Source organism: Carlito syrichta, unplaced genomic scaffold, assembly GCF_000164805.1.
Source record: "Carlito syrichta isolate Samal-C Ts95f unplaced genomic scaffold, Tarsius_syrichta-2.0.1 Scaffold302319, whole genome shotgun sequence".
Classification (NCBI taxonomy): domain Eukaryota; kingdom Metazoa; phylum Chordata; class Mammalia; order Primates; family Tarsiidae; genus Carlito; species Carlito syrichta.
Genome location: NW_007246415.1, coordinates 146,256 through 158,581, shown reverse-complemented (window position 1 = coordinate 158,581; position 12,326 = coordinate 146,256). Strand labels below are relative to the sequence as shown.

The following is a 12,326-nucleotide window of genomic DNA, read 5'->3' as shown; positions in this document are numbered from 1 at the left end:
GGAGCCCAGGACCAAGAGGCAGGACCCCGTCTCCTGTCCCACTTGTGTGCCCAGAGCCAGCCATCCCACTCCAGTTTCTAGTTCCTGTCTTCCAAAGCTCCAGCACAGTTCTGTGCCCAGGTGTGTCGTGTCTGCAGCCAGGGATCCCTCTGGAGCAGGGCCAAGGGGCGCTCACTCCTGCCCCCTGGAGTGCTGGTGCCTTTTTCCTTGGAAAGCTCTTATTCTCCCTTCAAAGCTCTGCTCAGATATCACTTCTGATAAGTGTCCCAAAGTCAGAGAAGGGGAGAAACACAGATTCAGACAAACTCAGAAAGCCAGAGTGAAAGGTAGAGGCATTGAGAGAGAGGAGGGGGAGAGAGAGAGCAAGAGGGAGGGAGGAGAAGCGGGAAAGAGGGAGAGAGAGAAAGGGAGGGGGGGGAAGGAAAGGGGGGAGGGAGGAGGAGGGAGAGGGAGAGAGGGAAAGAGAGGGAGAGAGAAGGGGGAGAGAGAGAGAGAGTCCCAGAGGGACAGGGAGGAAGACAAGACAGAAACAGAGCTGCCCAGGCCAGCAGGGTCAACTTGGGACTCAAAGCTGCAGTGACTCCACTCAAGTCCACTCGGTTCCCAGGACCTCCTGCCTGCAGCTGGGAAGATGGCTACTGGGGAACAAACCAGTCGGGAGGTACTGAGCTAGAGGAGTCCTTTATTGGAAGCCGGGACTTGCCACCGAAACCCCAGAGTGCTCTCTGAAGCACTTATACTGTCACCAACACAGGCTAGAGACTGATAGGAAAACTGAGACAGGTGGACGGGCAGTCTCTGGGGGTCCACAGGGAGGGCTGGTGGTCCCATCTCAGCCTCGGGATGCCACGGTCAGCACGACGGCATTCTGGAAGGAACAGTTGCTCTCCGTGAGGCCTGAGTCCCTCCAATACCCACCCCTGCAGTCATCTGCCCTGTGGTCTGCACTATGCCCACAGCACTGCAGGCGCTCGTTAAATAAATGAATGAACACACAGATGAATGACAAACGAATGACATCCCTGGGGACAGGTTCTGACTTTAGGGCTCAAGGGACATCAGCTCAAGTGCCATTTCTGCCACTAATTTACGAGGTGACCTTGAGCCGGAAGTTCGACCCCCTTCAGCCCCGGTCCTCATCTGGGAGATGGATGCAGAACTCCCTGCTCTACCCACCTCCCAGGGCTGCTCCGAGACCCAAAGTTGGTGTGAAAAGGGCTGTGAGGCCATATCAGTATTCAGCAAGAAAAAGTGTCATGGTCTATTAGTCACGTCTTCCACAGGATAAGGGAAAGACAGCAGGTGTGTGAACTATCCCCGGGCCAAAGGAGCCATGATTCTGGGAGCAAATCTGAGGCTCCATCGTATAGGCCACATCTGCATGGGAAACTCACCTCTATGATCTCCAGAACAGAACTGGCAAAGTTGACATTGAGGATCTTAGGTAAGGGAATTCCAACGTCCAGGGCCGCTGTGATGAGAAAATGGTTGAAAGTAAAGATATTGGGGGGGGTCTCAGACTCTAGGGACCCTTGGACCTTGCTGACCCTATTCCAACACTTTCCTTGAGCCAGCCATTGCTCTCCTTAGGGACTTGGCTTCCTACTGGCAAACTCCTACTTATCGTCCTATACCCAAACAAAAATGTCCCTCTTCTGTCTTGTGTCAGTGACTCCCCTCTGCAAAGCCTCCTAGTGGTCCCATCAATCCTTTGCATGCTCTGGGCCAACGGTATTCTAGTCATTTGTTTATGGGACTGTCTTCTACGGGATTGCGGGAGCTTAGGGCAGGACCCAGGATAGATCAGCTTTCGGGGCCCCGAGCCTGGCATGATGAGAGTGCTGATCGAGGCTGTTTGGAAGCTTTGGTGTCTGCGTCCTACACGTGGGGATCAACCCCTGTGGCCTTGGGGACCCATCAGAACAACGGAGAGGGGCAACAGACTGGACAATCCCAAGGTCAGACACTCTGCATGTCCCAGCACAGCAGAGGCCGCCATACCATTGAGTTTTGACACGTAGGCTGTGCCCACCACGCCACTAAGCCATTCTTCTAGATGTGACACCTGCAACAGAGCACACGGGGGGCTGGGCAGTGGATCTGCAGGGCAGCACCCCTCCAGGGAGGGCACCCGGAAGCCTGGCTGACCCAGGGCCCCAAGCCCAAGCATGCAGCTCGTGATGGCCTCAGGGCCTGTGGAAACGGGCTGTCCGCTGGCGACACTGCAGGAGAGACTGTAGTTCAGGGTGGCTTCCCCTAGACCCCCTAAGCTGGCAAAGAGGGCCTTCCTAGAAGAAGAGTCTGTGGGCGTGGGGGGAGCAGTGCCCAAGGAGGGGGGATGTTCTCGTCACTTAGGGCCCTTGCGGTGTTCCGGAACCCAAGCCCATCGTGACAGCCCAGCCCCAGAACCCAGGCTTGCGGGGCTCTGAGGCAGAACTCTCTGAGCTCGGAAACCTCATCACTGTGTGAAGTCCCAGAATCTGGACCCTGGCAAGGTTCTAGATGTTGACAGCTGCGTGAGGTCCCAAGACCTCAGAAGGCCATGATGTTCGTGTTCCTGAGATGACCGCTGTCTCGCCTTCACCCTCTCTGGCGTGCTGGGCCTGAAGCCACGTGGCCCATGCCCTGTGGTCACCCTTTCCACCCACACCTGGAGACCCTTGTCACCGCCCAAGCTCCTGGCCCTCCTGCGAACTTACATCAGTGGTGTGGGCAAAGGGTGGAGCCAGCTGGAGGCTGAGCCTGGCGGAGAGAAGACAGACACTGAGGCTCTCTGCCCCCGCCCCGTCCCACCACTGGCCGCCCCACCATTATTCTCTAGGACTGGGAAACAGGCCCAGCTCTGCCTCTGTCCAGCCTTGACTCAGAGACTCATTTTTCTGTCTATAAAATGCAACTGGAGGGACCTGACCTCCCTCCTGAGACCTCACAGCCCCCTCTCCGCACCACCACCTCTGCCTCCCTGGTCTTGGAGTCCTGGCCTGACTCCTGGCTATTTGATCCTGGGTAAGTGGCTGAACCCTCCAAGAGTGGCTCCATTCCCAGACTGAGCAGAGTGCTCTGCATACAGCAAGTGCCCACTAAAGCCACTGATGGATTGTAGCTGGCCCCAGTGTAGGCTCAAGGCTGGAGCCTGGGCACACGTCTCCACCCACTGCGGGGTTGAGGCATGAGCAGCTGCCAGGAGGTGGAGGTGCTCCCAGGTGGTGGGTGAGGCCCTACGTCAAGGTTGGCAGTGTCGGCCATAGTCCAGCAGTGGAGACATGCAGGAGACAGTGTAGCCTGAGGGGCTGCAGGGACACTGAAATGGAGTCGGAGTGTTGGGTGCCTTGGCTCAGGACAGGCAGAGTGCTGAACTCCCTGGCAGCGCCCCTGGTTGTAGTCCATGCCAGCTGTGGCCGCAGTCAGCCCTGGGGGGCGGACCCTGACTGCAGGACCCTCCGGATCCTGACTGCAGGACCCCACATTACAGGACCCCACATTACCGATCCAGGGCCAGGGCCACGTGCAGCGCGGTCGCCGAGGGGGCCAGCCGGGTGCTCAGGGTCAGGACCTGCACGGGCACAGCAAGCTGCTGAGGGCCAGGCTGCCATGGGAGTCTTCTACCTGTCCCCTCCACTAGCCCTCACGGAGGCCTGCAGGTCAGGTCTGAGCTGGGCTCCAGGGAGGTGATTTGAGGGCTCTGGTGCACAAAACCAGAGTCTGAAGATTGAGGGCAACTGGCACTGCCCGAGTGCAAGCTCTTGGCCTCCATCCTGCTGGTGATGGGAAGGGGAGGCTTCCTCAGGGAGGAGCTGGCAGGTGGGAAGGGGAGGCTTCCCCAGAGGGGCGGTGCCTGAGCTGAGTCTTGAGAGTTGAGGGACAGCCGAGTGAGGGGGCAGCTCCCCCAGGGCGGACCCTGCGCAAACCAGGAGGCAGGACCGGGCAGGCCCGAGTGGCTGGGCTCAGGGTGCAGTGATGGGCGAGGTGGAGGGTGAGGCGGGAGGGCGCTGGGCGTCAGGCTCGAGCCACTGGCCACGGGGCCAGGGCAGAGTGAGCAGGGGAGGGACTGCCTCGCCCAGACAGAAGCAGACAGGAGGCGGAGGACTGGGGAGCTGGAGGGCAGGCCCAGAGATGGGAGCCACGCGGGAGGTCCTGGGGAAGCAGCGTGGGCACCGTGGGAGGGGAGCAGGCAGGAGCCATCGTGCTCGGGGCTCAGCCCAGACGTTGGTGAATGGGGCTTAGTGTGCTGTGCCACAGGGCCTCCCACCCCGAAACCAAGGGGAGGCAGACCTGGGCCTGAAGGGGGCCCGCCTTATTTAGACCCCCGTGCCCACCCGCCCCTCAGCCACTCACCCCATCCAGCCCAAAAAGGGCTTCAGGGGTCCCTTGAGGGACGTAAGACAGCACACAGATGTTAGCTGTGATGGAGACTGTGGCCTTCTTCTTCTGGAGCGTGACCGTGGGCGCTTCCTTCACCCGCAGCGAGAGCAGGAGGTGCTGGCCTGGGGGCAATTTCCCCAGGGTCTGGAGAAATGCAGGGGCAGAGCCAGGGGCCTGAGGGCAGCTTAGATGCCCCAGGATTGCAGTCAGTCAGTCAGTCTGTCAGTCAACACACACTGGCTGAGCACCACCTGGGCCTTGGCACCGTGCTGGGCACTGAGGTTGCCACCTGGACCAGACGAGCCTGGTCTTGCTCCCACAAGGTTGACGCTCAGGCGGGAGACGCCGACTCTGGAAATGCCACATCAGACTCCCTGTCTCACACAGAGTCAGAGTCCTCATGCCGCCTGCCAGCCCTTGAGATATACCCCTGCCCTTCCCCCACCACCCCTCTCAGCTCCCAGGCTGACCACTTCCCTGTAGCCCCCCACACCTCCACCAACTCACTGGCCCTGAGGCTGCACCTCCCACTGCCAGGCACGCTCAGGCCTTTATGCTTCTGTCCCCGGTGCCTGGAAGCATCTCCCCGGGTAGCCAGGCAGTCCTTCCTCACCCCTGTCAGCCCTCTGCTGAAGTGCCACCTCCCTGGAGAGACTTGCCAAGCACCTGTCTAAGAGCACAGTCCAGCGCCCTAATCCACCTCAGGCACTGCTCACACCCTTGCTGACCACGAAGTGTCTGTGACCAACCCCCAGTGGCAACTTCTCAGGCACAGGGGCTTTTGTCACCGTCTGCCCTTGTGCAGCGCCAGGTGCAGGCACACATGGTCCTGGCACGCGGCCTGGCCGTGCATGGCGCTTACTGGATGTTAGTTGACTGCCTGCATGGATCACAGCCGGGAGAGTCTGTCTCATGATCACGATGTAAGGAATTAGAGAGAGCTGGGAACTGCGGGAGCGGAAGCTTAGGACACAGAACCACAGCCTTGAGTCACTCACGTGCTGGGATCCGGGGACCCAGACTCCCTCTCTACACTGCAGGATTATCAGGGCCAGGAACCACCGGCTCCCTCCTCATGTGTCCATGGAACTTGAAGCCACAGGACCAGCCTGGGCGCTGGGCTGGGGGCTCTGAAGCTGTGAGGCCACCAAGAGGGGACCAAGGACTCTGGCCTCTGAGACAACCCAGCCTCCCTGCACCGGAGAGACAGACCTGGCAGGGGGCATCCGGCGACCCCTGCCCAGCCACCTCTGCCTGCCCCACCTCCCTCTCTGCCGTCTTACAACTTCTGTCCTCGATCTCGTCCCGCCTGAGACTCTTGGGCCAAGGAGTCTGTGACCAAGGGACTCTGGGAAACGGAGGCCCCAGCCTCACTCGCTGAGGCTGCTTTGAGGCACCACCTTCGAGGATTCAGAGTTATTCTCTGAGCCCCCCAAACTCTGCTGCCCTGCCCTCCATTTTCTCTGGTGTAAGCCCAGGCCCTCACGGCCTCTCTCCAGCCCCGTCAGACCCTGATGTCACATAAGGACTTTGCGGGCGTCACCTCAACTTCAGGGTGAACTCGGATTCCCGCGGCTGGGTGGGACAGGTCCAGCCCCGCTGAAGGCCGGAAATGAGGCCAGGTCTTGAAGTCTGTGCTCATGTCCACTAGTCAGACTCCGACCCTCCTCCCTCTTCTTCCCTCTCCAAGACCTATGCCCCGAGTATCTCCTCCAGGGTCAGAGACGACGAGGCTCGAGATGAAGGCAGTGGTGGGGAGGAGGCTCAGCAACCCGGAAAGAGTCTTGTCTCCTGCCTGCTAGAAAAGCAACTGCCACAGTACAGATGCCCAATGGACCCCCGGGGCAGTCAAGCCCTGGCCCTTTACACTGTAAGCAAAATCTGCTATTAGGAAAGGATAAAGTGTTAGTCATTCACATTTTAGTGAGAATCTGGGCTCAACGTCCAATTGCTGTTGCCTGGAGAGCTGTGTTGAGAAAAATTCTGGAGTTCATTCACAGTCATCAAGAGAGTGCTACAGTGATCAAGGTCCATGAGAGGGTCACTCACCTCAGGAACTAAAGCTGCCAGGTCTGTAGTTGTTAGTGGGATGTTGCTGGGAACCTGGACCCAAGACCCAAGACCAGAGGAGCCCGTGAGCACAGAGACAGCACAGGCAACCCGCAGCACACACAGCAGGTTTTTTTACCACTCTCACTCCACCTTGACACGTTCACACACAGATCCCTAAACACCCACATGTGTTCTATGAGCACTAAACTCGTGGCCAGCATATGCTGAGGGTCTATAGCCTTTGCTCATTTCACCCTTATAACAGTCCAGGAAGTGGGTGCTACAACTGTCTCCATCTGCAGGCAGGGATACTGAGGCTCTTGCCTGCAGGGTCCTATGATTGGCAAGCGGTAGTGCCAGGAGTCAAACCTGGGCAGCTAATTTCAGAAACTTTCAACTCCTCAGCCAGAGTTTGTGATCTGGAGGCCTGAGGATCCGGCCGCAGACCTTCCTGCCTTCTATACAAATGGTATTTTCCAAAACTATGAGTTTGTTTCCAATATTTATAAATTAAGAGATTTTATATAAATCTTTCAGTTTCTGGCTAAAAAGTTGGAAAAGCTGGTCACCCTGGGTCTGTACCTCCCTCCCTTTGGGGCAGCTGAGTGGCAGCTGTCGGAGGACAGGATCCTCAGTTCACCATAGTCCTGCCAGGCTGCTAAGTGATCATGGCCCCGTGTCCTGGGCCCTGGTGTTAAAGACCCCCAAACTGGACTTGCCGACATCTCAGATCAGACCAGTTCACACAGAGCAGCGTGCAGACAGTGCCCAGGTGAGGCCTCTGAGTGCCTACCTTCTCCCCGCACTCACACACTCCCATGTCCACAGGCTGCAGGCACACGTTCTCACACAGACCTGGCTCTGACTGCCCCCTGGACCTCCTGATAAACGCCTGCCTCCAGCTGGGGCCCTATCCCCACTTCCCAGGAGCCTTCAGGGCAGGGACCTTCTGGGAGCGGGGCCTTCCAGACCCACCAGGGCATGGGGGGGACCAGACGGACAGAATGGAAGCAGGGAGTTTCCGGAACACATGTCTAAGTGATCTCTGGGACAGTTCCACAGCTTTCTTTTCTCCAACTCAAACCTGCTCTTGGGAAAGCAGTGGGAATGTTAGCGGTTCACACTTGAATGTGAAATTGGGCTTAGACCCCAGAAGGGTTCATCTGGAACAGTGTGGAAATCGGGTTTCACTGCTGCTTCTGAAGGGAAGTGCCTTCGTGGGGTGTCACATCCAGAGAGGCTCAGAGGGCCATTCGGGCTGAACTGAACTGGGCAGGGGCCACTTGGATTAGCAATGCCCTCGGACGCAGGCGTGGGCGAATGAGGGAGTGTGCTTGCACTAGACCCTGACCCTCTCCTATCACAGGGGAGAGGACTCAGCAAGGCTGGGCCCTGACGATGTGACCAGACAGCACCAGCACTGCCCTGGACAGCGCCCAGGGCACACTCACCAGCTCAGGGATGATGTCTATGTCCAGGGCACCGTTGCTCTGCAGGAGTCCAAACACGGTGTTGAAGAGGAACTGTGGTACTATCACCTGGGACGTGTGGTCCTCCTTGGGCGGCACCTCGACAGCGGCGGGGGGCTTGGGGAAGTCGATGACATCACCGGCCACGCTCTTCACGACAGGCTGCAGGGGAAGGGGAAGGCAGGGGAGGGTCTCGGCTCGGCACCCCCACCCAGCCTTCTCTGGCACCACCCCGCCACCTCCTGGACCCCCAGTTGCTCACGTTGATGTCCAACTCTACGTACTGGTTGGAGATGAGCGGCAGTGTGGCCAGCGAGAATTCCACAGACCCGAGGGCCCCCAGGGGCACCAGGCCTGCAAGGGAAGGGAGGAAGCCGGGACCCGTGAGCCCAGTCCCTGTCACAGCCCTCACTCCATGTGCTGAGTGCCTGCCGGATGCCTCGCTGTCTACTGAGCATTCACCTGGGCATTCCATTCGACAGAGAAGGAAACTGCGATGCCAACCGGGGACATCACACTTCCAGAGCCGGTGCCACCAACACACTGCTGTCCTGCCTGTCTTACCAGCCCCACCTTCAGGGACGTGCCTGCCCAAGCGTTCGTTCCGCTTCTGGGTGACGCCTTTTTATCCTTTCCCAAAGCCCCTTATGAACACAGAAGGCCCCTGCGCTTCCGTGAGCTACAGAGGGGCTGCCCTCTGCCGTGCTATGGGCCTTGGCGTCCCTCCTTAAGCTCTCTAGGCCTTGGGCATCTCGTCGGACCAGAAAATAATATTAATTCCTTCCTCCTGCATCTGGCAATGCCGCACGCACCCCAGGTGTTCAAAACACACGGGCCTGCAGCACCAGCACAGGGAGGCCGCTGGCTCCGCCGTCTCCGCTCCCTGCGGGGCGGGCCTCAGCCCCAGGGCCTCCGCAGGGCTTCCTCAAGGTGCCGGCCGGTCCATGGGAGGAGCGGGCACGAGGTCCTGGGATTCCAGCCCCTCTGGCTCCCCCGGGTGCCCCCACCTCTGGGGCAGTGGGGTGCAGGAGCAAGGGCAAGAAGGAAGGGTGGGCCCACTTACCCAGCACAGCCCCCAGGAGCTGGTTCACCACGCCCAGCACACCGTCCACCAGGGGGCACAGCTGCGTCGGGGAGATGGAAGTGACAGTCAAGAAGGGCTTGTTGTGGCGGACAACTGCGTTTCTTTGTGATGTGCCACGCGATGCTGGGGGCCGAGGCAGGGCAGGACATGGAGATGGACAGGGGACACACAGGTGGGGCAGGGCCGGGGTGGCGCTCAGGCCAGAGGGCTGAGTGGGCCCCAAGCCCGCTTCCCTTGGTTACATGGGCCCCGTTAGAAAACACCAAAGCGCAGAGGTATAGGGGAGACATTTTAGAAGCCGGTCGGGTGAGTAGAAGGGGCGGAGGCGGCCCTTCTAGGTCATAGCCCCCATCTCAGGTGGGCACCAGAAGGCCTGTAGTCAGGACCCTGAGGGGCCGCCTCCTCCCTCCACCTGGTCAGACCTGGATCTGTGTTTCCACTGGGCACACCACCACGTGCTTACGGCAGAGCCCTGCCCATGAGTACAGGGAGCCACAGCTGAGCTTCCAGATCCCGAGTCGGAGCTCACTGGAGCGGGGCCTTCTCACCCACCTGTCCCAGGCCCTGCCTTCTAGGGGAAAGCCACCTGTCTGTCTGCGTACTCAAGAGCGGGTTGCTGCAGGTCACCTCGGGGCCCCAAACCCCAGTGCTTCTGGGGTCAGGTAAGCCACAGAGAGGAGAGGAGGAGGCCAGATGGAGCTGGGGGTGCAGGGCCCGGCACCTGCCGCGTGCCACCCGCAGGAGGGGAGGGCCAGGCCGCCGGTGGCTGACTGAGCAAGAGGAACCGGAAATCTGGATTGTTGAGAGAAATCTGCAATTTCTAGATGCCAACAGTGAACTCTTGTTTTAAAATCCTCTTTGTGTCCCACGAAAGCCAGCTCCTGGCCACCTGCCCTGGAGACCTGAGGCCTCATTGTCTGCCACCCACCCAGATGTTCACGTGGACACACGTGAGGGAGTCGAGGGTTGGGGGCTGGTGTCACCCCAGCAGGTCCCCCCACCCTCTCCCTCGCTGATGGGGCTTGGGCCGGATGAGACTTCTCAAGTGGGGTTCTTTCCCCTGATGGAAGCCAGAATGACCAGGGCAGGCCATGGACATGCATCCTTCAACCATAATGTGTTTAATTTATGACATATGAATATATACATGAGGGGGACCCCCCTGAAACCGGAACAATTAAAAAATTGTATATTTATTCTTACATGTTTAAACTTCAGTAACCTTCAAAGTACTCTCTGTTTGATGCAATACACCTATCAAGACTCTTTTCCCACTGCTCAAAGCAGTTTTTGAACTCATCAATTTTGATGCCTTTTAGTGCTTCTGCTGTTTTTTGATCACCTCTTCCATATCAGCAAAACGTTTCCCTTTGAGGACTTTTTTCATCCGGGGAAACAAGGAAAAGCTGCTAGGGGTGAGATAGGGTGAATAAGGAAGGTGGGGCGTGGGGATCATGCTGGTTTTGGTTAAAAACTGCTGATCACTCAGTGTGGTGTGGACAGGTGTACTCGTAAATCACCCATCATGAAATGGGCAAATGCATTGAAAGAATCACCAAAAAAAAAATTCATTGAAGCTGAACACAGCCTCTCACAACAACACTAGCCAGTACACTGATGCTGATGGGTTCCTAGAACACTCACCTAGTGGGAGAAGAAATTTTGGGCTTTTTTGGGACGCCCTCATGTATAAATATATATACATGGAGGGGTTCTCTAGATGTTATCACTAAGCACAGGGCTCAGTTTGTCATCATTAAGTGATCCAATTTTAATTTCAAGCTACTTTAAAGAAAACCAAAGTCAATAATAATACAAGTGGTAAAAACAGAGCAGGAAGTGAGAAAGGTTCAGACCCAGGGGCAGGGTTTGGCGGTCGGGAACCACATGCTTGGCTGCTTGGCCGAGGTCTGGGAAGACCCTGTCAGCCCACCCACGGACTACAAGCGGAAGCTGGAGCCAGGTGGATTACCTGGGGGCGTGGAAGGGAAGTGCGGCCTAATCCTGCCTGGCGCCGGCTTCACCTAGCTCTGAGGCCAGGCGCAGCCAGGGAGGGCACGTGAGCCCAAGGCCCACACTTACCAGTCCCGGCAGCACCTTGAAGAGTGTCTGTTCCACAACCCCAAAGAACGGTGTGGGCAGCAACCTGGGCAGAGAGGGACAGTGAGGGTGGTTGCCAGTTGGAACAGCTCTGCCGGTCAGGGTGGGCGCTGGGGACTCCTGGTCGGGCTGGCTGGGGCTCTGGAGACCCAAGCTACACCTCACCAGGGGACCCTGTCTGCACGGGGGCCGCTTAGGGAGTGGCCGCTGCCCAGGTTAAGCGAGAGCAAACACATATCTAGTGTCCAACTGTGCTCAGTGTCTGTCCCTTTGTCTCCTCCAACACTTGCAGACAAGTGACTTCTGGGCCCAGAACAGCATCTGGCTGTCACTGAACCCAGAGGGGGTTAACAGATATGGGTTAGTAAGTGGACGTGTGAGGGCTGCCTGAGGAGGAGGGGTGTGTGGACTCAGGTCTGCCTGGACGCCTTGGGGGCCCTGGAGGAGGGGTGGAACCACGGAAGCACAGCTGCAGGACATCAGCACCACCCTGGACCCCGTCCTGACAAGGCCCCTCTATCCTGGAGGGGCAGGATGGAGCCATGGAACTTAAGGAGCCCAAGACCCTGCCTGGCCTCCCATTATTGGGGTCCTTCTGGAGACGGCGGCAAGTCCGTTCCCAATTCCTGGGAGTCAATGCTGAACTGTCTGATGATCACTCACTGTTCAGAGCCACCCAGCAAAGATGGAGGAGGGCTAGGGCTGGGCCAGAGTGTAGACACTGATAGGGGAGACACAGGCATGAGGCAGGTGCATCTGGGGAAGGGTATGGAGTGCAGGGAGACGCCCTGAGCCTAGTCAGAGACCAGCCCACCTCCATCCCTGTCTGGCCTGCGTATGACCTCGGGCAAGTCCCTTGGAAGTGACCATCCAACACAAGTTAAGGACGGCCGCCCAGTCCCGAACAGCCCGGCAGGAAGACACAGGTGTCAAAGTGCCTTCTGGATCACCAGATCCAGTTCCTCATGGTACAGATGGGAGCGCTGAGGCCCAGACTGGGGAAGGGGTTTTCCTGGGGTCACACGGGAAGTCAGAGGCAGAGCCAGGTTTCTGATGTGCTAAGAGCAGGGCCAGAGCTCCTACGGACGGAGGGACCCCGGGTAACCCCTGGAGGAAGGGACTGCAGGATCTCTGGGCCAGACAAGGGGGACACCCAGGACTGGGTGGCACAAGCTGTGGGCTGGGCCGGAGGCTCTCAGTCTGTGCAGGTTGAACCTGGCGAGCAGGTGGGAGATAGGGGGCAGGGGCTGGGGGACTGG

The 12,326-nt window shown here is 58.5% G+C and overlaps 1 protein-coding gene across 1 annotated transcript in view; it reads right to left on the bottom strand.

Moving 5' to 3' along the window:
- Positions 1–832: 832 nt before the first annotated feature.
- BPIFB3 (BPI fold containing family B member 3) overlaps positions 833–12,326 on the bottom strand; it is a 15,836-nt gene continuing 4,342 nt past the window's right edge. Inside the window, 11 exon segments of the mRNA XM_008056317.1 lie at positions 833–868; positions 1,395–1,471; positions 2,002–2,065; positions 2,700–2,742; positions 3,486–3,553; positions 4,336–4,506; positions 6,412–6,465; positions 7,866–8,045; positions 8,146–8,237; positions 8,947–9,007; positions 11,050–11,113. Of these exon segments, the coding sequence (XP_008054508.1) occupies positions 833–868; positions 1,395–1,471; positions 2,002–2,065; positions 2,700–2,742; positions 3,486–3,553; positions 4,336–4,506; positions 6,412–6,465; positions 7,866–8,045; positions 8,146–8,237; positions 8,947–9,007; positions 11,050–11,113 (910 nt within the window).